This window comes from Oncorhynchus mykiss, chromosome 2, assembly GCF_057628025.1.
Source record: "Oncorhynchus mykiss isolate SJ-2025 chromosome 2, ASM5762802v1, whole genome shotgun sequence".
Taxonomy (NCBI): domain Eukaryota; kingdom Metazoa; phylum Chordata; class Actinopteri; order Salmoniformes; family Salmonidae; genus Oncorhynchus; species Oncorhynchus mykiss.
The window spans coordinates 73,211,375-73,236,942 of record NC_143023.1 but is presented as its reverse complement, the minus strand read 5'-3'; the positions used below and the strand labels follow the sequence as shown (position 1 = coordinate 73,236,942).

At 43.1% G+C, this 25,568-nt stretch overlaps 1 protein-coding gene across 7 annotated transcripts in view; it reads left to right on the top strand.

Annotated features, from left to right (window-relative positions):
• The window catches only part of scaper (S-phase cyclin A-associated protein in the ER), a 116,052-nt gene that overhangs the window by 25,063 nt on the left and 65,421 nt on the right, over nt 1–25,568 (top strand). For 2 of the 7 annotated variants that reach the window (XM_021571178.3, XM_021571203.3), the window contains exons 2-18: nt 2,868–2,985; nt 4,076–4,152; nt 4,378–4,575; nt 8,940–9,040; nt 12,737–12,853; nt 13,628–13,755; nt 13,930–14,186; nt 14,926–15,255; nt 18,081–18,248; nt 18,416–18,479; nt 21,377–21,494; nt 21,631–21,742; nt 22,165–22,305; nt 22,541–22,696; nt 22,799–22,941; nt 23,608–23,689; nt 23,818–23,970. In XM_021571178.3, coding sequence (XP_021426853.2) covers nt 2,868–2,985; nt 4,076–4,152; nt 4,378–4,575; nt 8,940–9,040; nt 12,737–12,853; nt 13,628–13,755; nt 13,930–14,186; nt 14,926–15,255; nt 18,081–18,248; nt 18,416–18,479; nt 21,377–21,494; nt 21,631–21,742; nt 22,165–22,305; nt 22,541–22,696; nt 22,799–22,941; nt 23,608–23,689; nt 23,818–23,970 — 2,463 coding nt within the window. Of the gene's footprint in view, nt 1–2,867; nt 2,986–4,075; nt 4,153–4,377; nt 4,576–8,939; nt 9,041–12,736; nt 12,854–13,627; nt 13,756–13,929; nt 14,187–14,925; nt 15,256–18,080; nt 18,249–18,415; nt 18,480–21,358; nt 21,495–21,630; nt 21,743–22,164; nt 22,306–22,540; nt 22,697–22,798; nt 22,942–23,607; nt 23,690–23,817; nt 23,971–25,568 lie in introns of all 7 variants that reach the window. The other 5 variants (XM_021571170.3, XM_021571186.3, XM_090206745.1 and 2 more) reach the window with 3 other exon arrangements.

The window sequence follows — 25,568 nt, the reverse complement described above, 5'->3', positions numbered from 1 at the left end:
GAAGTACTTTTGTGGCTCTGCCATCTTTTTATTTGATAGAGGTTAGGTTTTTCAGGGTAGTCTTCTGGCTTACTCTACGTGACAGTCTATACATCCCATTATATGGAAGGAGAGTTTACATACATTTTATACATCCCCAATCTGGTAGGAGAGTTTACAGTCTAACCAGACACCTAGGTATTTGTAGTTGTCCACATATTCTAAGTCAGAACCATCCAGAGTAGTGATGCGGGCAGGTGCGGGCAGCGATTGATTGAAGAGCATGCATTTAGTTTTTCTTGCATTTAAGAGCAGTTGGAGGCCACAGATGGAGATTTGTATGGCATTGAAGCTCGTCTGGAGGTTAGTTAACACAGTGTCCAAAGAAGGGCCAGAGGTATGCAGAATGGTGTCGTCTGCATAGAGGTGGATCAGAGAATGACCAGCAGCAAGAGCGACATCATTGATGTATACAGAGAAGAGAGTCGGCCTGAGAATGTAACCCTGTGGCACCCCCAGAGACTGCCAGACGCCCGGACAACAGGCCCTCCGATTTATGATTGTCTTAACTCACTGTGGAGCTTCTCAAAGTAATTTTTCCTTCGTCTCGAACAGCAAGTAAACAAAGTCTGTTTTTACATCCATTGAGAATGACAATAGTTCCTCAACATAGCCTATTTTAAAAAATCTTTACAGCTCTCTCCCTTCCGAGTACCACTCAGCATGAAAGGTGAAATGTCATGCTCTGATCCGGTGGAAACAAAATAAAATAGGCCTACCTGATTTACTTCTTATCCCTACAGCTGAGTCTGTCTGCCAGAGCTCACTGACCTGGGAAACTCTGAGGACCCAGAATATGTTATACAATGTTGCAAGTTTACTAGCACTAGCTTCAGGCTGGACCAAGTTAATACAATACTTTATACAATGTTTCAAGTTCCTTGCAGACAGGGCATGCACAGCCAATGTGATTTATAGGATATTTATATTCCTCATGATATTTTCTACCTGTTGGTTGCAACGTTTTTTGTTGTTGGCTTTATGTAAACGATTTTTACATATTGGCAATAGAAGTTACTTTTAGATTTGTATAATTTTCACTGTTGGCGCTGGGAATGTAAGCATTTCGCTACACCCGCAATAACATCTGCTAAACGTGTATGCGACCAGTAAAATTTGATTTGACGCACAGATTTTTATCCGCAAGAAGTCAGTTTGGTGGAAACACTCCACTGGTGGAAAAATGTAAATATTTTCTTTATGCGGATTTTAGAATATTTGCATGAAAATCTGTCATCAATTGGATGGAAACCTAGCTAGTGTCAAAAAAACTATTTTGTGGTTATGGAGAACATAAACCTAGATGCCAGGCTTTCTCAATAGATGGAAACAGCCGTCTTTAATTGGCATTGCAAAGTGGGACTCACTGCTTATAAAGCAGATTTTCTTTTGGTATTCATGCATGGGATCCTCTAGACCATGTTGTGTGTGATGTGTGTGTGCTTGTCTGTCTGTGCATATTTGTTTGTATGTGTGTGTGTTTGTGTGTGTGCACATGCATTCGTGTGTGTGTGAGTGCGAGAGAGGGCGAGAGCAAGCTAGGAGTGAACAAGAGATTTTTGGCATGACTAACTCAATGTCACATCAAATCAAATCAAATGTATTTATATAGCCCTTCGTACATCAGCTGATATCTCAAAGTGCTGTACAGAAACCCAGCCTAAAACCCCAAACAGCAAGCAATGCAGGTGTAGAAGCACGGTGGCTAGGAAAAACTCCCTAGAAAGGCCGAAACCTAGAGAGGAACCAGGCTATGTGGGGTGGCCAGTCCTCTTCTGGCTGTGCCGGGTGGCGATTATAACAGAACATGGCCAAGATGTTCAAATGTTCATAAATGACCAGCATGGTCGAATAATAATAAGGCAGAACAGTTGAAACTGGAGCAGCAGCACAGTCAGGTGGACTGGGGACAGCAAGGAGTCATCATGTCAGGTATTCCTGGGGCATGGTCCTAGGGCTCAGGTCCTCCGAGAGAGAGAAAGAAAGAGAGAATTAGAGAGAGCATATGTGGGATGGCCAGTTCTCTTTTGGCTGTGCCGGGTGGAGATTATAACAGAACATGGCCAAGATGTTCAAATGTTCATAAATGACCAGCATGGTCGAATAATAATAAGGCAGAACAGTTGAAACTGGAGCAGCAGCACGGCCAGGTGGACTGGGGACAGCAAGGAGTCATCGTGTCAGGTAGTCCTGGGGCATGGTCCTAGGGCTCAGGTCCTCCGAGAGAGAGAAAGAAAGAGAGAAGGAGAGAATTAGAGAACGCACACTTAGATTCACACAGGACACCGAATAGGACAGGAGAAGTACTCCAGATATAACAAACTGACCCTAGCCCCCCCGACACATAAACTACTGCAGCATAAATACTGGAGGCTGAGACAGGAGAGGTCAGGAGACACTGCCCCCACACATGAGGTGCCAGGGCCCAGAGTTCAGAGACTATTAAACACAGTACTCTGCATTTATGAATTATAAGGCATTTGATGCCCCATTCTGATTAAAACCTAGACTTATGTGTACATGTCCTCCTGTTACCAAGCAGCATAACATAACATGCTGGTGTGAAGAACCACATTGTGCTTTTCAAAACTTCACATGCTTTATCTGTCCAGTTTGGGACAGGTCTCCTCAGATGGCCATAAAACATTTGTGCACATTCTCTAGTGTAGCCTATTCTATATGTAGGCCATCCCTGCTGCATAAACATTTCCATCTGCCGTACAGAGCACCAGCTTTTATCAACAGCTTGTCAGTGTTATAAACTTGCCCATGTGTAGTTAGTTTTTGGTATTTGGTACCATTTGACGTGATCCCCATTTTGTCTGCAGGCATCCTTTCAGCGCTCAAACAGCCATGACAAGGTGCGGAAGATTGTTGCAGAGGAGGGCCGTGCTGCTAGAAATCTCATTGCCTGGAGTGTTCCTCTAGAGAACAAAGAGGAGGAAGGTCAGTGATGTCAAAATGCACACAGGCACACTCACATGCTAAAATGGGGCTTTCAATACTATGTCAGATTAATGACTATCTTAATGTACACAGTGTTTTTGCCAGATATTTTGTTATCTTGGTGGGTATACAATTGGTTGGATGGGCAAACTCCAATGTTCACCTCCAGTGGCAGAAGTTGAAGTTTACTTTTATAGTGCATGAATCAGAGGGCATTGGGGTGAGGAAAAGTCACAAGTCCAGACACTGCTCTTAGCTGTAATACAACATCTAATATAACAGAATTACATCCTCGAATTCATCTCTCTGTTGTTCTTTCGATTGGCCCCACATCTATACTACCCCTCACTGAGACGACTACACTAGATAGATTAGAGATTGCCTGCCCTCTGATATTTCTATATTTGAGACGGTATGCAACTTTGCATTAGTGATTCCAACTATTAAGTTAAACTGGTGTCAAGATGTACACTGATAATGTGTGTCACTTCATTAGTTTAAAAATATCCATATGACTCGGATTTAATGAGCTTCACATCCACTGACTAGGCAGAAAAGTGGGGGTTGTTTTAATTGATTGATGGAAAACAATCAGTTTGCCTGCTTTTAAACAACACGATTGATTATGCTGAGGAACATGCATCATATAACCCAGTTAGTCCTTTGAATGAACAAAGGCAGAATATTTCCTAACCGGCTGGATAGGTTCTGCAATGGGTAACTACAATAAAGAAGAAAGATGTTTAATCTGTGATACCAATAACCTGCTCTTGCTCACAGCTTTTTCATTGTAACAGGGTTGTTTTTCTACAGTATTTGGGCATTTTGCCAAAGTAAGCACCTTTTACCTACTCTGAGAATGTTGGGCAGAGAACAGCTTGAGAGAGAGCGTTTTTCTCTTGCAGGGCTTTGTTACAGGCCTGTGTTATGTAAGGTGTGTGTGTGTGTGTGTGTGAGGTTCTGCACTTTTATGTTTAGTTCCTCCCTCAGGCCATATTCTATCTTTGGCAAAACGAAGGGTGACCAGATCAATGTAAAAGCCATGTGTGTGTGTTTCAGAACTAAATGTTATTATTTTTATGTTTCACAGGGAAGTCCAAAACTCATACCAACACCCATTTGAGGAACCAGCGGATCAACTCTGGTCTGCACAGGAATAAGAAACAGGTGTGCATAACACATCGTCAATTCTTAAACTAATGAGGATAGAGGCCAATATTAGCCCACATATTCTAATTTTGCCGCCCTTTTATAAAAAAAACGTAGTAAAAACTAAAGATGTGTGAAATGGTTTGCTCACTGCTATTTATTCACCTTTACCACTAGAGGGCATTGTAGACGTAGTTGCATCATATTATTTGTCTTAAGTCTCCCCTCTTGCTGTCTCCACAGAATGCAGGCCTGGACAGCAAGAGTACAGCTGGCGCCTTGCTTGAAAAGGGAGCAGAGAAGAGCCCCTCCAAAGCCAGGCAGCCGCGCAAGGTGGACCTGCGAGCACGATACTGGGCCTTCCTCTTCGACAATCTGCGGCGGGCCGTGGACGAGATCTATGTCACCTGTGAATCTGACCAGAGTGTGGTGGAGTGCAAGGTAGGGACCCAACAGACTGTCACCCAACACCTCCTGTCATATGTTAACTCTAGCTACTTCAACAGGGTCCTTCTCAACAAGCTCACAGACGATAAATATAAGTAGTTGGAGGCACGGCAGAGCACCACACTTCATCAACACTAGAGGGAGATATTGAGTTGATAACAGAGATTCTCCCTCTCTCACATTCTTGTTCTCTGGTTAGTGTCAGAGGGGCCTTTGAAGGCTTGCTGGTGAGAGAATTATCACAAGGCACTCTCCTGGGTCTGGCTGGAGGGGGTGGATGTTGATGACATGGTGTAAACAGTGTGGATTTGTGGCGTGTGGTTTTCTGGGGTTGTGCTAGTGGGCTTGGAATGGAGGTTGGGCTGGCCGACTGGAAGGGAAGCCATGCCGGAGTCTCTGTTTGGGGCAACAATGAATATGAACTGAAAGGATAGGCTACTGATAGCACACAATAAGGATATTGGGATTTGTTATGAAATTGTTGCTGCTTTACAACTGAGTTTCATTCCAAAACACTATACATCCATTTTCAGGAATATTGGTAAATGAGCTTTTATTGATAAGAGTACAAAAATAAATAATGAAATAGATTGGTGTCTTTTCACTCTCTAATCATGACATGGGGTTGTTCAATGTATTTGTTTAAAATCTATCACTTGATGGCTTAATTTCAGAGACACACATACGTTGTTGTTGTTTTGCAAAATGCTATATATCCTCCTCACGCTGAGAAAGTAGTAGTACTGCTAGGTTTTACAGTCAAACGTAACAAATAACTACATTTATTACAAAGAAATGTACAAATGATACATTTGACATCAATAAAAAAAAAATATATATATATTATTCAATACAATGTGAGATCTATATGTAAAATATTTCCATTTGACATTTGAGTCATTTAGCAGACGCTCTTATCCAAAGCGACTTACAGTAAGTGCATTCATATTAAGATGGCTCGGTGAGACCACCGCATATCTCAGTCATATATACAGGATACAAACATTCCATTCCAGCTAAACAATGGATATATAGCATTTAGCAAAATAACACATTTTCATACACATCTAAAATCTCTGAATAAAATATATTATTTTACACACACATGAAGGTAGCCCCATAAGCAATAATTTCTGATGAAAAAACACAAATGTGAATTATTGGTGGGTATAGATATTTGGGTGGCAGGGTAGCCTAGTGGTTAGAGTGTTGGAGTGTTGCAAGTTCAAACCCCCGAGCTGACAAGGTACAAATCTGTCGTTCTGCCCCTGAACTGTCCCTAGGCTGTCATTGAAAATAAGAATTTGTTCTTAACTGACTTGCCTAGTTAAATAAAGGTAATACAATAAAATAGCGTTTTGGAAATAATCTCAACTGTTATCAGTGGTGTACACCAGGCATGGCATGGTATGTTGTTGAGTGTCACTCCAGCAGCACACTAATGCCCTTGTTTACTAGGCAGGGCCAGTAGTGTAATACTGCTTCAGGGCTGTCCTGCCATGTTGATCTGGCTCTGCTCTGCTGTATTGATGAGTCTGCCATGCTGCATTATGCTGAGCATGGTTGTGGTGACTGCGTGTGGTCAGTGCTGGAACACACTGCCCCTGCCTGTGGTCTCCATGCTGACAGTAGGGCTGTGTGAGATGTAGTCTGGCTGCTGTGTTGTGTTCTCACCCCAGTGAAGTCTAATGGGCTGGGCTCATATCCCCGTCAGTCCCACGACTCCCACCCAGCCAGCCTCAGCCTGGCCCTAATGGACTGACTGACTCTCTAATAAATGATTGAATTAGCTGGAGGGGAAGCAGAGTGCTCTGATACCACCCGGCCACAATCCCCTGGAGTGGTGTAAATCTGCACTTTGTGCTCTCGCACAAACACAAACAGGCCCACTGCGCTCTGCCACCCACAGGCACATAGTGCTGGCCTGGTGATGTGACATCACTTTGTTCTCAGGCCTATAGACTAGTTTAGACATTTAGAACTGTGGGGAGAGTTTGATTGTGTGCTTCTGTTGTTTGAATGAGACTAACAGACCAACAGATACAGTTCAGCCCTTCCTTCATCATCACTGGCTTCTCCTGTGTGGGACCCTCCAGCCCCAGCCAGGAGAGCCAGACCATGCAGTGATCTGATTTATGCTTGTATATTAATAACGCCCACATCTCTTTAACCCACAGCCCCCAGGTCTAATTAGTTATTTCTTATAAACCATTTGTTCCATCTGGGCCCTGATTTATGCCACATCATACTACGCTACCATGCAGGGGAGGAGAGCTACAGTAGAAGGGATCTACTGCATCATACATTATGACTTTGAGGAAGCTTCAAGGCAAAAATAAACATGATTTGGCACACAATATATTGTCAGACACTAAAAGTGAAATTGGATGAACTTTCACTCTAATAAATGTTTTCAGCATTTCATTGCTACTGAAATGACCATGTTTTTACTGTTCATCAGGCTTCATATGATCTCTAGCAGGTTTAAATCTTTATGCAGTTCTCAGGAAATCTTAAGTACTTCTACTTAGGTGAGCAGTATTTGTCGACAAGTGTGTTGGTTTGTGTCGTGAACATGGTTTTCAGTGCCTTCACGCAGTGTCCCTCTGTCCTCAGCTGTTGCAGCCTTCATTATCAAATGAAACCAGCAGCGGAGGGCCTGGCTGGAGCTGTTAACTAGCTCTAATCAGCAGGCCTGCTGCTGGACACATCTTTCACTGAGCTGACTTCTCTATTAACTAAAAGCACTGTGAAGCTTTACTCTCAATTACCACTCCCTCCCATACTCCCCATCAATCACCAGAGCTCTGCCTGGGCTGACTGCTGAGGAGGGGACAGATGGGCTATAGTCTTCACAAGCCAGTATGTCCCCTTTCTGTCGGTTTCACTAGAGTGCTGAGCGGAGGAGAGGACTGGCTCGAGCCTTCACAACTCACTATGTCCTCTCTGTGATAAACAAACATGAACCTCATCTCTTACAAGTAGGCTATTGCACATACATTGTGATTTATAGTTTTTTTGACCATGTCAGAAGACCTATAATAATTAAAGAAATATGACTCCTTATGTAGCCTACCAGTTTGACTGAGTTTTAAAATGTTGTATTTTGATAGCCACCTTCACAGAGGATGGGAAATGAACAGTGGGTAGAGTGAGATTAGGTATCAGATGGACAATAGGTGGCGTCACCGGACTCTCCCTGTGCAAGAAATGATTACAAGCCAATTAAATTTGTCCTGGCCCCTCTGGTAATGTCATTGGTAATTTCAGCCCCACCTCTTGTGGTGGATCAGTGGTGCGGGGAGAAGTATTTTTACTGAGATGTTTTTGTCTTCCCTTGTCATGGGCTGAATAGAAGGGCCTCTTACCTGTTTGTGTGGGTGAGATGTGCTCCACTGACTGTGACTGGGCCTGGCCCTGGCCCAGATTCCCACTCCTCTGTGTTATAGAGGTGCAGAGGGCGTTTGGGTTACTGGAGCCCCCGAGTGCTGTGAGATTTGGAGCTGGATAGAGCCTCTGAGATTCTCCACAAATAGAGACAATACACAGGGTGCAGAGATCTGTGCCACTTCTCCCTCACTATGGCTGTTTCCAAAGTTAACCTATTACAAGACCACACTGAACAGTCTGAACTGAATTTCAAATCATAATCTCTAAGACAAAGTAGTTTCTCATTGTGCTGATATTATATGTGGATGATTGCAGGGGCGTCAAGCATCTAAAAAATCTTAAGGGACACAAGGTACGTAAGGATGGCTGGGTCGGGGGGCTCGGCCCCTTTCAAACACATGAAACAGCTTTTTCCTGCTATCTAGAGCTATAATCGTATTGTTAATTCTATGCAAAAAAATATATAACATTTTATTAAACGTATATTTTTCTGCATATCTAAGCATACCTCTTGAGCAGTCGTTATCCTCCTGACTGGTGGTTCTTTTTTTAAGGAAACTAAATATGCTTCTTTGCATTTGCTAAAATCTAGGTAAAATATTTTAAAGAATGTGAGTTTTATTCAGTACATTTACTTATTCCTTGCTTTTCTAAAACCTACGAACCATGCCAGCTAACATGGTTAATCTAGCTACTATAACATGATTAACAGCCTGAAATGGCTTCTTGGTAGCTAGGCTAGTTATGAGGTTGGGAGATTGGGAACCTGTATGGGCTAGCTAAAGCATACTTCATAAAATTGACAAGTGGCTAGTAGTGTTACAGAAGAGAAAAAAATATTGGACAAATCTGAGTGGGCAAGTACCCCTGCGCCCCCTATCGGCATGACGCCTCTAGATGTTTGTGTGATTGGTGATGGATACACTGAGATGCCCCCGTCTGTCTGAAAGGTGTTTGTCTTTATTTAGGAGGTGCTGATGATGTTGGACAACTATGTGCGGGACTTTAAAGCTCTCATCGACTGGATCCAGCTGCAGGAGAAGTTAGAGAAAACAGATGCCCAGAACAGGTGATCGACCGATGTCTTGTCTCTCTTTCTCTCTCACACAGATGTGTGTGTGTGTGTGTGTGTATATATATATATATATATACATACATACATACATACATACATACATACATACATACATACATACATACATACATACATACATACATACATACATACATACATACATACATATACACACACACACACACACACACACACGTGTGTATATAGATATATATTCCATTAGCGGCGGCTGTCGTAGAGCTGGGTGATGTCGATTTGATTAATTAAAAAGAATGTCTTTGCCCAATATTCCAAATGCCTGTATCGCAAGAATCAAGACTTTGTTATTTTTCATTATGTCTGCTTGTTCACGTGTTGTATTTTTGGTCTCATCTCTTTCACTCCTTCTGTGCTGTATGCACCTCCCCATTTTCACCAGAGATCTGTGTATAATGAAAAGATGCTTGTATCCGCCCTAACAATGTGAGTCTTTATCCCAAAGGTGGAAAGACAGGCGACAAGCTTAGGTCCAAACTAAACCCATAGAAATGCATTGGGCTTATTTCGGACAGATTTTAGCGAACGTGAATCCTCTCGCTTCACCACTTCCTCTATGGTTTACACACACCAAGCCCCTACCCTGTCTCTCACGCCAACCAAGTTGAGAGATCACATGGACACCTAAACACATTGAGACATTAGTTTACTGTAATAGAGAAGTTAACTTTTCTAACCATACCCTTTTTATGTCTCAACTACTCAAATTGCATGCAGAGCAGACACTACTAAAACGAGAGTATCAATGAACATTGATTCTGGAAAATGAATGCTCAGGTTGTCGTACGCGACATTGGGGTACCACGTACCGCTAGCAGCATTTTAGCCAGACTGTTATACAAGCTGTCTAGCCTGTTTATAAGTGTGCAATAAAGCAGAACACACCATTTTATATAAGGAATTGGCAACTCATTCTGATAAATAAGGTAGGCCACTTGATTTCAACATCTGACCAAAGTGGACAGGCTAACATGCTTTTCAAGCAGTTGGAGACAGACAGAAGGGTGTGCTCGTAACAATTAAACTGTTCAACCTCGTTAGCTAGCAAATAGATCCAAGTTGGCTAAACTTGAAATATAAAGATTAGCTGGCTAAGCACGAGCATGTGGACTTGAGATTGTTGATGAGACCTGTGTTATTTTCTATAGCCTAATGCCTGCTACAAGAAGTTAGTAATTTATTAGTGAATGTGCATTATGCATGGTTCTAGTTAAGTGTGTAACAAAAAAGGGCATTTTCATAGACAGACTTGAAAGCCAGATCTGTGACTATTACAACAACAAAGCAGGTTAAAATATGTGGATGAAATAAATACACTATTAGTGGGTCTTATGGTTGTGGAAGGCTTATATTTAGCCTAGGTATAACTTCACACGCCCTGAATTCATTAGATTATTGCTGACTCTTTGAAATGCTGTGTATTTTACCTTTAATTGTACAACGCCTATTTAGAGAGAACATACACAAAATTGAAATGCATATCGTGAATCGCACATAAGTTTGAACAAAATGTAGATATGATTTTTAGGCCATATTGCCCAACCCTAGGCTGTCGGCTAATCAACCGATTACAGATTCATTTTCCACTTCATATTAACTAGGCTACTCTATATTTAAAAGTTTCAATTCACTAGTCAGTCGAGCCCTCTCCTGCTGGAATGAACATGCATTTTCTAGCGTTCTGTTGATAGGATAGACACCTGTCAGTCACAAAGTGAGTGATGACAGAGAAACGCAGTCTGCTGTCTATCACACCTCCCTGTATGCTTTTTGTGTGCCGGGGTTGGTTGCAGTCGAATATCTATACACGGGAGAGAGCAAGATACTGGTGAATTTGTATGTCCCTTGTAATGTAAGCGGTAACGATGAGTCAAAATCCACGATTTAGCCTAATATTTCTGGCATATTCATGTGTTGCACATAGCTAGCCTCGGAGTCTTGGAGCATAGTAGGCTATTTACTGTGCTTTGACAACTAAACCACAAATGTTGACTAGTTTATAAAAGCTGTCGAATTGACTGGATAAAGTCGATCTCCCATATCCCTTTGCCATTCATAAATCATGCAACGTGGTTACACTATGTCCATGGTATCGCATCTGGACAAGTAAACCAAATGATTTCCCAGGTTTCCTTTCCTAGGATGACGGGACTTGCCAGACATTGACGCTAAAGTGAGCGACTCGTCTTGTCAGTGTAGCCTATCGAATCTGAAAGATACATTTATTTGGCTCCCTGATTTGCATAGTTTACTGGTAGGTTTCTTTGCGATTATCTTTAGATAAATTATGAAAACATTCGATGAAGATGGTGAATCATCACTGCAGGAACAACAGGTAGTGGAGAGCCTCATTCTGGTCCAAATACTGTGTGATAATTCGGGCCCAAACGGAATCCAGGCATTACAACGGAATTGAACAATATACATGTTTTTATTGACTTTAGTAAGGAACCAACTAAATGTATTGAAAATGTTTTAATTTCCCCAAGTGTATCATAAGAAATGAGCAGAATGCATCAGTGATAAGTATTTGCTGTAACTTTCTGAAGAGGTAACGAGAATGTCTGTGTGTGCGTGTTGCGCGTCTCCCACAGTCTTCTGATGGATGGAAAGTCTTTCCCAAAACCTTCTCAGTTAAATCTTAACTACAAAGTATCCTTACTTGGCAGAATATGATAATTATTTTCATCAATCCAGTGGGTATTTGTTTTGCAAACTCTACCATCATGTGTGCTACAAAAACACAGCTAAACAACAGCCTCTTGCTAGGTGCACACTTGAATTAAAGGGTAACTTCACCCACAAATCCAAAATTGGTAGATTTTTCCCAGACCTCAAAAATAGTCTCCAGATGTGGTTTGAGCATTTGTGGATTCTGAACATCTCATTGTGGACTTACAACATCAAATGTGTTTGTTTCTCTATTAAAAGTGAATTTGACCGTGAATCCCTAAACTGAAAAAAAACTGAGACCTGGAATAACAAACTATAATAACATTTTTCAAGATAATGTGGGCTGTGTACTAAATATTTATGTTTTAATAAAACACAATTTGAAAAACAAACATCATTGTGGCCATTCCTATCTTGCAATAAAACTGTATCTAAGACAGGTTAAATGTTAAAGGTTTAATGTTCTCCAACTTAGAAAATAGTCCTGATCATATAGAACTAGACAATATCCAAAACAAGACATTAGAATCTACCAAAATAGAGCTCCTTCGGCCAAAGAATCCTTTGCCCTGGGGCGCCTGGCTGTTTCTATTTGGCTGGGTACTCACACTGCTTTCGCTCTCTGTCTCGCTGTCACTCGCTCTCACTCTCTCACTCCCATCGCTCCCGGAGGGAACCTCTAAGTGACATCTCTGCTCCATGCCATTGAGTCACAAACACACTGGATCAATGGCGTCTCTTTAACACAGTGACCACAACACCTGTTAATTGACTAAGATATAAAAATCCAAGCTTTTATGTTGTCTCCCAATTTGTACATTTTACATAGACTGTTAATCAATCAGACAACCTTTGTTTCTGTGTTCCATTAATTGAATTGTTTTTAGCTAAAGTGAGACAAAAATCTCACTCTGAACTATGGTACTACACTATATTACAAGTTTATGAAAAACATAATTTCTTTGTCCCCTCTGAATCAAGACCCACGTCTTTGGCTTGGGAAGTGCGTAAAATGTCCCCAGGTCGTCATGTGTTGCCTAGCCCCTCATCGGACAGAATGGTCCCTTCTCCTAGTGCTCGCCGTGCCCTCAACTTTGGGTAAGATTTCTCCATCTCATTTCTGGTTCAGTTGACAGCCCTAATCTCCACTGTTTCTGATCTGAGCTCAAATTGCTTACCATCATGTTTATGTAATGACTGACAGTCATTATGAACCAAACAGCAGTCATCAAAATCCCTTGTTGTTTTACTCCCCATCAGGACATTCTGGGAAGTTAGTACAATCTGTTGCGCCTCAGCATCTTTCAGCTGCAGCCTGGCTGACATTACGTGTAAAATGGTCAGCCATCATTAGATGTTTACAGTTAGCGAAAAGGGAATGCAAATGCTAAAACCTCTAACAAATCAATGTAAGATATGATGTGCCGACTGGTCTAGGTTGGTAGAGGCTACTCTGTGCGTGATCTGATCAAGGGGATTGATTGCTGATGGCGAGGCATTTGTTTAATGTAATTTGTTGAGTCTCACTGGCCCTCGCCACAGAAACAGTGGGAGGTGTAGATAAGTGTGGTTAAAGACTGCTGAAGCATCAGTTCAATATGTGCAGTTCCCTGTAATCGAATGCTGCAGGAAATGGGTATTGATCATGAAGGAGGTCTGTTGCCTGAGACAGCCCTGTAGGCCCTGGGAGTGTTGTGATGAAAAGCCCAGCCTGGAAGAGGCAGATGGAGCTGCTCACCTTAGGGTCATCTCTTTTAGTGGTCCTCACAGCCATTTGTACTATTTTTCTACAGTGATAATCTCTCTGGTTGAAATGCTTTTGTGTATGTTGGCATTGTTCTCTGGTTCTGATTTATGTGTTTATCTCTCCAGTGGTCCTCCACCCACACTGGCGGTAGTTCGTCTGTCCCACACGGGCCCCAGCTGGGCTGAGCGTGTCAAGTCCTCCCAGTCTCTCCCTGTCCCCAGCCAGCCCAACACCTGTCCTGTCGAGAAACCAGGTAAGCAGAGCTCTTTCCTCCACATCTATAGAATGAACTACATGATCCTCATCATTTAGTACACCTCTGATGTCCTTTTGTCTTCAGGGTGTGTCCCCCCTTCTGATTAACGCCTATGGGGCATTGACATTTGTTTTGTTCTCTTCTTATTTGTGTGTGTCCTTCTGTGTCCAGGTAAGAAGGACTCTGAGGGCTGGGAGACAGTCCAGCGTGGACGTCCTGCTAGGCCTCGCTCTGCCATCATCGTAGCCAAGGTCAGCCCGGTTCTGGCCCACATCAGCCCTAACGACGACAGTAACAAGGAGAACCAACAGCTCCTTGGCAGGTCCTGCCTCCTGGATAAAGACACGGGTCACTGTGAACAGACAATCCCTGAGGAGCCTGTCCCACTTGAGGAGACGGCAGAAGACTTGGAGAAGGGTAACATGGAGGTACTGAGCCCTGACGTCGCTCACCCTCCCAGGAGTCCCCAAATATAAATTATTCAGGAAGACGGGAGATGTGGTGCAGAGTAACTCAAAACCGTTTTATCAGCCACATTGTTTTTGTTTTGGGCTCCACAGTACTGATAGACAGCCTGTCCAGACGGGGCATATCAGTTTTAACACAATTGATCGTACACTGAAATTTCAGAGGCAGAAAGATGCCATTTTCACTCATTAAATAAATTCTCAATGCCTCAGAACACACTGGGTAGGGGTGTATTCTAGGCATTGCTTGATTTAGACAGATTTCATGTGTTTCCACATTTATACTGAAAAAAACTATAAACGCAACATGAAACAATTTCAACTATTTTCATATAAGGGCATCAGTCAATTTAAATTAATTAATTAGGGCCTAATCTGTGGATTTCACACGCCTGGGCAGAGGCGTAGCCATGGGTGAGTCTGGGAGCATGTGGGCCCACCCACTTGGGAGCCAGGCCCAGCCAGCCAATCAGCCAATCAATTTTTAGTTTAGTTCATGAAACATTTTACATTTTGCGTTTATTTTTGTTCAGTATAGTTTATTTGATGATCTGATGAGGTTTGGGTGTTTAGGGCATGTTAGTACCAACCTCCCTGCATGATGTGTGTGTTAATCGTTTTGATTTGTCACTGCTCTCATGAAATGCTTGGAATATGCATGTGTTTAATATTGTGTGTGTGTGTGATTGTGTCGGTGCAGCCCCCAGCAGACAGTGTGCAAGACTCGGGGCAGTGTGTCGACACACCCCGTGAGGACACGCCTCCGCCCATACCAGCCCCAACCCCTTCTCTTACACAAGCCGAAGACCCTACCCCCTCTGCAACCCTATCCCTACCAGCTCCAGTCCTTTCCTTAGCCCTCCCTCCGTCCCTAGACACGGCCCAGATGGATGGGCCCAGTGCTCTGGGGAACAAGGGGGCTGCCGGGGGTGCGTCACAGGGCATGGCAGCATCTGCTCCAGGACAGGCTGAGACTCCCATGGCAGCGGTGAAACTGGAGAGTGTGCTGGACCCCACAGAGCTTTCCACTGTGAGTGCTGAGCGATGGAGGAGCAGAGGGGGGAGGGGGGGGGGGGGGGTCAGAGAACCCCCAGGGGCCTTCACCGCCTAAACAAAGTCAATCTACAGAACCTTCAACCACAATGTGCGATGACATGCTGCACAGCCCCCTCAGAACCTCAGTTTACTTGGGGGTGTTGATGGTTGGCTGTGAGAGGATGACCATATGGGTCCGGTTGTGGGAGCTCTGAAAGCAGTGTCTGTCGTGTTCGTTGCTGGAAGTAGCCAGCCCAGTTGTTATGCTGTGTTGATGAAGTGGGCAATAATCAAAACTTGACTGTGATTTGAGCTGAAATGGTGAGAGAACCTATGACAGGGTGTCCAGTTCAGGGACAGGTTCAGCCCAAAGGGCCAGGGGTCATAGCATGTGTACAGTTGTGGCCAAAAGTTTTGAGAATGACACAAATATTAATTTCCACAAAGTTTGCTGCTTCAGTGTCTTTAGATATTTTTGTCAGATGTTACTATGGAATACTGAAGTATAATTACAAGCATTTCATAAGTGTCAGACTTTTATTGACAATTACATGAAGTTGATGCAAAGAGTCAATATTTGCAGTTTTTCAAGACCTCTGCAATCCGCCCTGACATGCTGTCAATTAACTTCTGGGCCATATCCTGACTGATGGCAGCCTATTCTTGCATAATCAATGCTTGGAGTTTGTCAGAATTTGTGGGGTTTTGTTTGTCCCCCCGCCTCTTGAGGATTGACCACAAGTTCTCAATGGGATTAAGGTCTGGGGAGTTTCCTGGCCATGAACTCAAAATATTGATGTTTTGTTCCCCGAGCCACTTGGCTGAGAAGCAACCTGAATGGTTTCAGGATGCTTTACTGTTGGCATGACACAGGACTGATGGTAGCGCTCACCTTGTCTTCTCTGGACAAGCTTTTTTCCGGATGCCCCAAACAATCGGAAATGGGATTCATCAGAGAAAATTACTTTACCCCAGTCCTCAGCAGTCCAATCCCTGTTCCTTTTGCCGAATATCAGTCTGTCCCTGATGTTTTTCCCGGAGAGAAGTGGCTTCTTTGCTGCCCTTCTTGACACCAGGCCATCCTCCAAAAGTCTTAACCTCACTGTGCGTGCACATGCACTCAAATCTGCCTGCTGCCACTCCTGAACAAGCTCTGTACTGGTGGTGCCCCGATCCCCCAGCTGAATCATCTTTAGGAGACCTGGCGCTTGCTGGACTTTCTTGGGTGCCCGGAAGCCGCCTTCACAACAATTGAACCGCTCTCCTTGAAGTACTTGATGATCTGATAAATGGTTGATTTAGGTGCAATCTTACTGGCAGCAATGTCCTTGCCTGTGAAATCATTTTTGTGCAAAGCAATGATGTAGGCACGTGTTTCCTTGCAGGTAACCATGGTTGACAGAGGAAGAACAATGATTCCAAACACCACCCTCCTTTTGAAGCTTCCAGTCTGTTATTCGAACTCAATCAGCATGACCGAGTGATCTCCAGCTTTGTCCTCGTCAACACTCACACCTGTGTTAGAGAATCACTGACATGATGTCAGCTGGTCCTTTTGTGGCAGGGCTGAAATGCAGTGGACATTTTTGGGGGGGATTCAGTTAATTTGCATGGCAAAGAGGTACTTTGCAGTTCAATTGCAATTCACCTGATCACTCTTCATAACATTCTGGAGTATATGCAAATTGCCATCATACAAACTGAGGCAGCAGACTTTGTGAAAATTTATATTTGTGTCATTCTCCATTTTTGGTCACGACTGTACAATGACTGTGTCAGGTATTAGTTTGTTTTCTGTAGCTGGTCTCCACTGTGCATTAGTGATCAGCAGCCTTCCCGTGTCAGGTTTGTTACTGCCTATGTAGTCTCTCTGCAGTTAATCAGGAATACCCTCCTTCACTAGCAGGGTTACTGTCTGTCATAGATACTTCCACAGCACTTTAACTCTTATGGAGGTTTTCTCTATACCTAGAGATTATGTCTTTTGAATGATCTACAGGGAAAGTTATCTTTGCTCAGATCAAACGCAGGCAGATCTGGTCTTAGTTCTGGAGCAGGCCAGACACCTTTCTGGGTGGCTCAGATAAGCCCAGTGCTGTTTAGACTCCCCTGCAGGACCCTAGTTAGAGACAAACTGCTTTGTTGATGAGAGAAACCTCTCCCTCATTCCCCTTGTTAAGTTAGACTGGAGCTCTGGTCTCTCTGGACTGGAGTGCAGCTAGCTATCTATTCTCCCTGATAGTAATTTCGGATTAAGGAAAGACTATTTGTCAAGTTCATGTCAGAAGTGTAAAGACTAATAGACATTGAGACATTTTGGTCTCCATCAGGCTATTTAAACTAATCTAGTAGGTATTTATTCCGACCTGTGTTTCATTGTTTTGAACCATGTCAGTGAAATGGTCCCTTAGTTGTGCCTCCTTCCACCATCTTGTCATCCTCACAGTGAACTTGTTCTGCATGACTCCTGAATGCTTCCTCACCTGTGATCTTGTGATTGGTCGATGCAGTTAACTTTTTGGTTTGATCTTCTTTTCAGTTTTGACATTGTTATAATACCAACATCTCAAAATGGTACTCTTAGAGCTGTATGAAATGAAGACACATTCTTCAAAATAAAACTCAGGAAATGTTTTAAGTTGATCCCGCCAAGCCCACCACTATATAATAACACATTTCAAAGTCTTGGTAAAAGCAATAGACAACATTCCTGCATTTTAGCGACGTCGAGATAGACCCTGACTGCCAGTGGCCTTGGTCAAACCTGAATGACCTGAGGAAGGAGCTGTATGTGAGTCTGTGTGTGTGCTGTGTGTCCAGCCCCAGTCCATGGCAGAGGTCCTGGCTAAGAAGGAGGAGCTGGCTGACCGCCTGGAGAAGGCCAACGAGGAGGCTATCGCCAGCGCCATCGCTGAAGAGGAACAGCTGACCAGAGAGATCCAGGCTGAGAACAATGACCTGGAGACTGACAATGAGAGTGACTTCTCTGTAAGTCACATACCTCACACACTCACGCTTTTCTTTGGTCATATGAAAGTAGTTTGGTGGTTAAAAATGTGAAGTGGTAGGATCTCTTTCCCCAGGTCTTGAGTTTTGCTCACCTTGCAATATCCTAATGATTGTCACTGAACATGAACGGATTCTCTCTCTTCTAGGCCAGCATTGGCAGTGGAGGTGGACTCAACATGGACTGGAGTGACATGTTAGCCGATTATGACGGTAAATCTCTTTTCTGTTTAGTTGTAATTAATCTATACTGTACAAAAATATAAAGGCAACATGTAAAGTTCATGAGCTGAAATATAAGATCCCAGAAATGTTCCATAAGCACAACAATATTATTTTTCTCAAATTTGGTGCACACATTTGTTTGCATCTCTGTGAGGATTTCTTCTTTGCCAAGATAATCTATCCACCTGACAGGTGTAGCATATCAAGAAGCTGATTAAACAGCATTATCATTACACAGGTGCATCTTGTGCTGGGGACTAAAAGGCCACTCTAAAATGTGCAGTTTTGTCACAATACAATGCCACAGATGTCTCAAGTTTTGAGGGAGCGCGCAATTGCCATACTGACTGAAGAAATGTCCCCCAGAGCTGTTTCCAGAAAATTGAATGTTAATAAGCCGCCTCCATCGTTTTTGAGAATTTGGCAGTACATGGAGTTATGTAAGGGAAGACCCCTGTGAAATGGACAAAAATTAATAGCTACTTATTGTCATTGGGCGAAACATATACACAATCGCAAATACCACTCAATTGGGTGGCAGTTGGTCAAAAACATATTGCAAGTGGAACATAGCAAATGCCGGGTGTAATAAACAAAAAATCCCGAAGGGGGCGAGCGTGCTCCACCATAGGATTCTATGTGGGAAATGATCAAAGTCAGGTCTCAAGGGTGAAATCTTCACAATCTGAATAAAAACGGGGGGGGGGGGGGGGGGAATTAACCTCGTAAAAAGTGCGTTTTTGGACAGTTTTTTTATTTAATTAAAATTTGTCAATTATACATATGTAAGAACCGTATGTACCTAGATTTGTCTTATGCAAGTTTGTTCATAAGGCCTATGTTTTGTCCATTTGCCATATATGATCATAGGAAGTAGGCTTCCGAACCCAAAAGTCAGTGAACCATGTGCAAATGGCATATATAATGTCGAGATGGCCTATATACTGACCAAATGAAATATATCACTATGTTAAGCCCTAAATCAACCTAGAAGGTCTATTTGTCAAGTTCTGATCATAGCAAGTTAGAATTTCTCATTGGTGTTGATTCAGCATGTTAATTTCGTAATGGGTAGTCCTTATGAATATACATTGGCAATGGACACTGTCATCTTGCAGAATAGCATGTTCACACTGACAATATGCTGTATAACATGTTAAGACTGGCAATGTATTACACTACCGTTCAAACGTTTGCGGTCACTTAGAAATATCCTTGTTTTTGAAAGAAAAGCACATTTCTTGGTCCATTAAAATAGCAACATATTGATCAGAAATAGTGTAGACATTGTTAATGTTGTAAATGACTAGAAACTGAAGATCTAGTACAACGCTGTGTACTACTCCCTTCACAGAACAGCGCAAACTGGCTCTAACCAGAATAGAAAGATGAGTGAGAGGACCCGATGCACAACTGAGCAAGAGGACAAGTACATCCGTCTCTATGGGACGAGGCGGTTTCAATGCACCTAGTCTTGTTATTCTGGGGACTTTTCTAAATGTTGTCATTTCCACGACGTTAAAAATTAATTGAAGATATTGCAAATGGACGAGGCTGTTTCTCGACCTGAGAACCTTCTAGAGCCACATAACTCACCGTGTACTACCAACTTAAGCTCTAGAACAGGTTTATACGTTTCGGAGCTCTAGGTCTGATGGTTCTTTGATGGTTCGAACGCTGGTAACTATTGCAGGCTCTGTCTGTCTAAGCCCCACACTGTCACTCCATATTGGTTGTGTGTGTGAGTGCAGAAAATCACGTAGAGCTCCGAAACACACCTTAACACGCCTCAACTGGATCTCTAACTTTTTAAAGAAAAAAAAACATTTGTTTAAGCATCATGAAATGGACGTTGTACGATTTCTCGTAAACTACGATAGATAAATGGCTGGTTCATGTACTTTGACGTGAAGCGGTCAAATTAGTGCTGTATTACCGTTTTCAACCTTCAATCCCACAAAATGTGCATGAAAGAGCATGCCATCATGTTTCTGGGCTAAACGTACATTTGGCCACCCACTGTGCTCGAGTTTTGTCTTTGAAGTCTGTTTCATTTACGAGAAAAAGCAATGTCCATTGGTTATGAAATGTCCATTTGCAATATACAGTCAGTTGCCATCTGCTGGAATTATCTGGTACAGCAGAACATTTTCAAAAATAAATAAATGTATATCTTCGAAAACGAGTCTCCTTGACATTGTATTTTTTGACTTCCTGGAAGACCAGGCCTTGGGGGGCGATCTGAGGCCGTCGGACTATTTTAATATCACTCGAGGTCCTCTAGTAAGGGACCGTCCATTTGCCCTATGAAAATGCTCATCAATCATAAGGGAGCTGCTACATGGTCCCTTAAGTATGGTATAGGCAGGCATAAGCTACAGACAACAAACACGATTGCATTTCATCAATGGCAATTTGAATTGCTAGAGATACCATGACAAGATCCTGAGGCATGTCACCCATTGAGCATATTTGGAATGCTCTGGATCGACGTTTACGACAGCAACTTCGCACAGACATTGAAGATGAGTGGGACAACATTTCACAGGTCACAATCAGCAGCCTGACCAACTCTATCCTCAGGCGATGTGTCGCGCTGCATGATGCAAATTATGGTAACACCAGATACTGACTGGTTTTCTGATCCACGTCTCAACTTTTTAATTAAAAAAAATCTGTGGCCAACAGATTCTGTATTCCCAGTCATGTGAAATCCATAGATTAGGGCCTAATGAATTTCTTTAAATTGACTGGTTTCCTTATGAACTTTAACTCAGTAAAATCTGAGTTTTATATATTTTTGTTCAGTGCATATAATGAAATGTGTTGATGCTCTTGCTAAAGACACAGATGTGGTCAATGTCTAGACTCACCTCTCTCTGCAGCGAGGGAGCCCTGGCGTCAGAGCACCTCCTGGGGGGACATCGTGGAGGAGGAGCCTTCTAGACCCCCTGGCCATGGAATCCACATGCACGAGAAACTGTCCTCACCGTCTCGTAAAAGGTGAGACATACACCCACCCTCATGTCACGCTGAAGTTTGTCAGAGAAAAGATCTTGATTCATGTCAAAGTTCACTGCTACTGTGTGTAAGACAATTGGGGGAGAGGAAAGTCGTTTTTTTCTGTCTTTGTTGGCAGAACCATTGCGGAGTCTAAGAAGAAACATGAGGAGAAACAGCTGAAGGCCCAGCAGCTCCGAGACAAACTGCGGGATGAGAAGACCCACAAGCTGCAGAAGCTCCTGGAGAGGGTGAGTGGCCATGCAGTGCAGAGCCAACAGGAAACACCACAGCCTAGCCCCAGACTGGCCACGAGGAGAGCTTCTGTCAGCACACTGCCAGATAGAATCACTAAATATCAGAGGCCAGCTCCGCCTCTCTCAAACCAGCTGGCCACAGATGTGTCTGGGAGAGACTTAGCCCAAACTCAATCTTTCATGACGTTTGTTTTTGTTCTTCAGGCCGTCGTGGGATGAGTGAGCCCTTGAATAATCCTGAGTATTAACCACATAAATACATGAAGTGGTGTATATTCACATTAATCCCTGTGGACATGAGACCAGAGCGGGTAGCAGGAAATGCTTTGAAAGCAAGACACCATGAAAATGTCTACCTTGGTTAGAGAAATGTACATGAGTGAAATGAGCTGACCCAAGCTGTCTTTCCCTCACAGGAGAAGGAGGTCAGGAAATGGAAGGAGGAGTTGTTGGACCAGCGGCGGAGGATGATGGAGGAGAAGTTACTCCATGCAGAGTTCAAGCGGGAGCTGCAGCTCCAGGCCATAGTAAAGAAGGCTCAGGAGGAGGAGGCCAAGGTACAGGACTGACCCCTGGAACACTGCACACCTAACTACATGTCCAAGAGTTGAAGTATTTTTCTAATTAGATTTCCCTTGTGATAATACATTTTTGACACTGAGAATGTTCTTAAAGTAAAGACAAAGGACTACTAAAAAGCAATGGCAAACTAGAGTAGAGGCAGACTTTTAGATTTTTTTTGTAGCTTAGTGATTCCGACTTGTTGACCGGTGGCCTTGTGACTCTGTACAGGTGAATGAGATAGCATTCATCAACACCCTGGAGGCACAGAACAAGAGGCACGACGTGCTGGCTAAGCTGAACGAGTACGAGCAGCGCCTCAACGAGCTGCAGGAGGAGAGAGGCAGGAGACAGGAGGAGAAGCAGGCCAGAGACGAGGCTGTACAGGTAACAATGAACAGCAGCTCCCCCTTTTCCCCCCCAGACCTCTCTGGCTTACCCCAGTGTACAGTCCCACTGACTGGCTATGGTCCCCGTCTGTCTCCCCAGGAGCGTAAGCGTGCTCTGGAGGCAGAGAGACAGGCGCGTGTGGAGGAGCTGCTGATGAGGAGGAAGGAGCAGGATGCGCGCATCGAGCAGCAGAAGCAGGAGAAGGAGAGGGCCAGGGAGGACGCTGCACGAGAGAGGGCCAGGTCTGTACCACCTGGCTCACAGTCGGAATCACACATCTTTTTTTGGACTATCAAATGTGGCCCTCATTGTTCTTCATGTATAATAGATTTACAGTTGGGAGTACCCGTCTGATACGGATGTCAAGGAGGATGCTCTCCTCACTGAGCACGGTTACATGCACACAATAATACAATTATTGTAGTCAGATTAATATAATCGTTTGTTTAAAACTTTTACATGCTTTGCAAGAAGAACGATTTCACTAATAATCCTGTTTCCATGACACCTGAAATTGGGCTACCTGATGGGACTTTCGATAAATGCAGAAAATTCGGACATATAAAGTTTGTATGTGAAAACTATTTCTAAAATACATACATTCAGTTTTTCCCAAACTCACTTCACTCGTGCATAAGGGGAGGCTTGCGCTACCTTGCTGGCACAAGCACAGATCAAATCCACAGCTAGAATACTGACTTAAGCTGTTTACATGTCCTAATCATTTGAAAAATTGCTCCGAAAATCGGCCTTTGCTTACTCAGATTTTGACGTTACAGTGATTAAGATAAGCAGAGTGTTTACATGACTAATTCCATACTCGGCCTACTGCCATAATCCACTTAATATTGAATTATTAGTGTGAATGTAAACGTACTCACTGCTCCTGTATGTTGTCCTCTCCACAGAGACCGAGAGGAGCGTCTGGCTGCCCTCAGCGCTGCTCAACAGGAGGCCATGGAGGAACTGCAGAAGAAGATTCAGATGAAGGTTAGTGTTGCTGCTGCACCTCACTCCTGTCCTTCATTAAAGACCAGACTAATGTTGACATTTCCTAGTTGCAGACCAGACAAAAGTTTACAATTTCTAGTTGGCTTCTTGGTTGTTCTCCTTCCCAGCACGATGAGAGCAGTCGCAGGCACATGGAGCAGATTGAGCAGAGGAAAGAGAAGGCAGCAGAACTCAGCAGTGGCAGACATGCCAACACTGACTATGCCCCTAAACTGACACCATATGAGCGCACGAAACAGTGCTCCTTGTGCAATGTTGTGGTATGTACTCATAAAATGTACTCTTGAAATGATTTTTAATGATCTGTTTTTTAGCCAGATGTCTTTGTATTATTCTTAGTGTAGATGCTGATTTTATATTTTGTCCAGTTGTCCTTGGCATATATTCCCTCTGACACTAGATGTGACACTAGTCACCAGACCTCTGGTAGCATTAGACAGATGCTGATTTTATATTTTGTCCAGTTGTCCTTGGCATATATTCCCTCTGACACTAGATGTGACACTAGTCACCAGACCTCTGGTAGCATTAGACAGATGCTGATTTTATATTTTGTCCAGTTGTCCTTGGCATATATTCCCTCTGACACTAGATGTGACACTAGTCACCAGACCTCTGGTAGCATTAGACAGATGCAGGCATACTGAGTAAAGAACCATTTTAGCATATACATTCAAATTGGCTTGATCCACTCTCCAGTGAGAAGTTCACCCTTTACTTAATTAACTTAATTTCTTGCAATAATTTGTGAGGTTGATTGGCTAACATGCTTAACCTAAACTGAAGGGGAAAGCAGCAGCAGCTTTGTGGCAGTAGAGCGTCTGTGGAGGTCCCATCTATTGTTGTTTGGCAGACTGGATGTATAAAAATGCTGACGAGAAGGTGATTCAGAGGATTTTGGGAGAGAATGTATTTAAATTAGGATTTAACTGCATTGATTAAACATGAACTCTGGAGTAGAGATTTATGACTGGGCATGATTTTCAAGTGACAGGCAACAAATCCATTGGCAGGCACATTTGTCTGTGACGGACCCGGCCGGCTCTCACTGCTACAAGGTTGAGACACCTTGAAGCTCCAACTAGCATCAGATAAAGAACAGTGTGGGTGGTAGAGTGGGGAATCTTGTTAAAAAATGTCAGATGACCTTGGCCAGCATCTGACACCAGAGATCATCTATAGGTCAGCAGCTGGCACTCTATTTAATGACATTAAACACAGGCCATCTGTAATAGGCTTTATTCCAGCCATGAGTGGGAGGAAAACGACACAGCCACATCAACCTCACCTCACGCTGTTTGTGTCAATTCTTCATCTTCACACCACTTATTCCAATGCTTCTGTCTGTGTATCATCCAATCTTGCCCACAGTTTAATGTGTTAGTACTGTATCAGCTATTCAGTAGTGATTGGGGAAAAAATTGACACAGTTACATATCACGATATTATATTGATACTTTGACTCCAAGTATTGATTTAGCTAGATAGCTTTAGCTGGTGCTTGTCAGCTGTACCTGCGCCAAAACTCCGGTATTTTTCATCCAATAGCTTGTTCTGGGCAATTCTACGGTAACGAAATTACACTGACAATAGGATTTTTCACTTTAAAATGTATTATTAACACAAAACATTGACTTCAAAGTTCAACAAACTGTACAACACTATGCATAATGACTCACTGTACACAGTAAATAAAAAAATATTAACATTTACTGGAAAACTGTGCAGATGCGAGGTTTGGTAACAGAGTTACGGTAAAATCTCTCCCAGTTTTATTATTTTACCAAAGTTTGTATCTGCACAGTTCTTCCTGTAAATTTGTTTTTGTAACATTTTCAGTGGAAATTGTTAAAAGTGC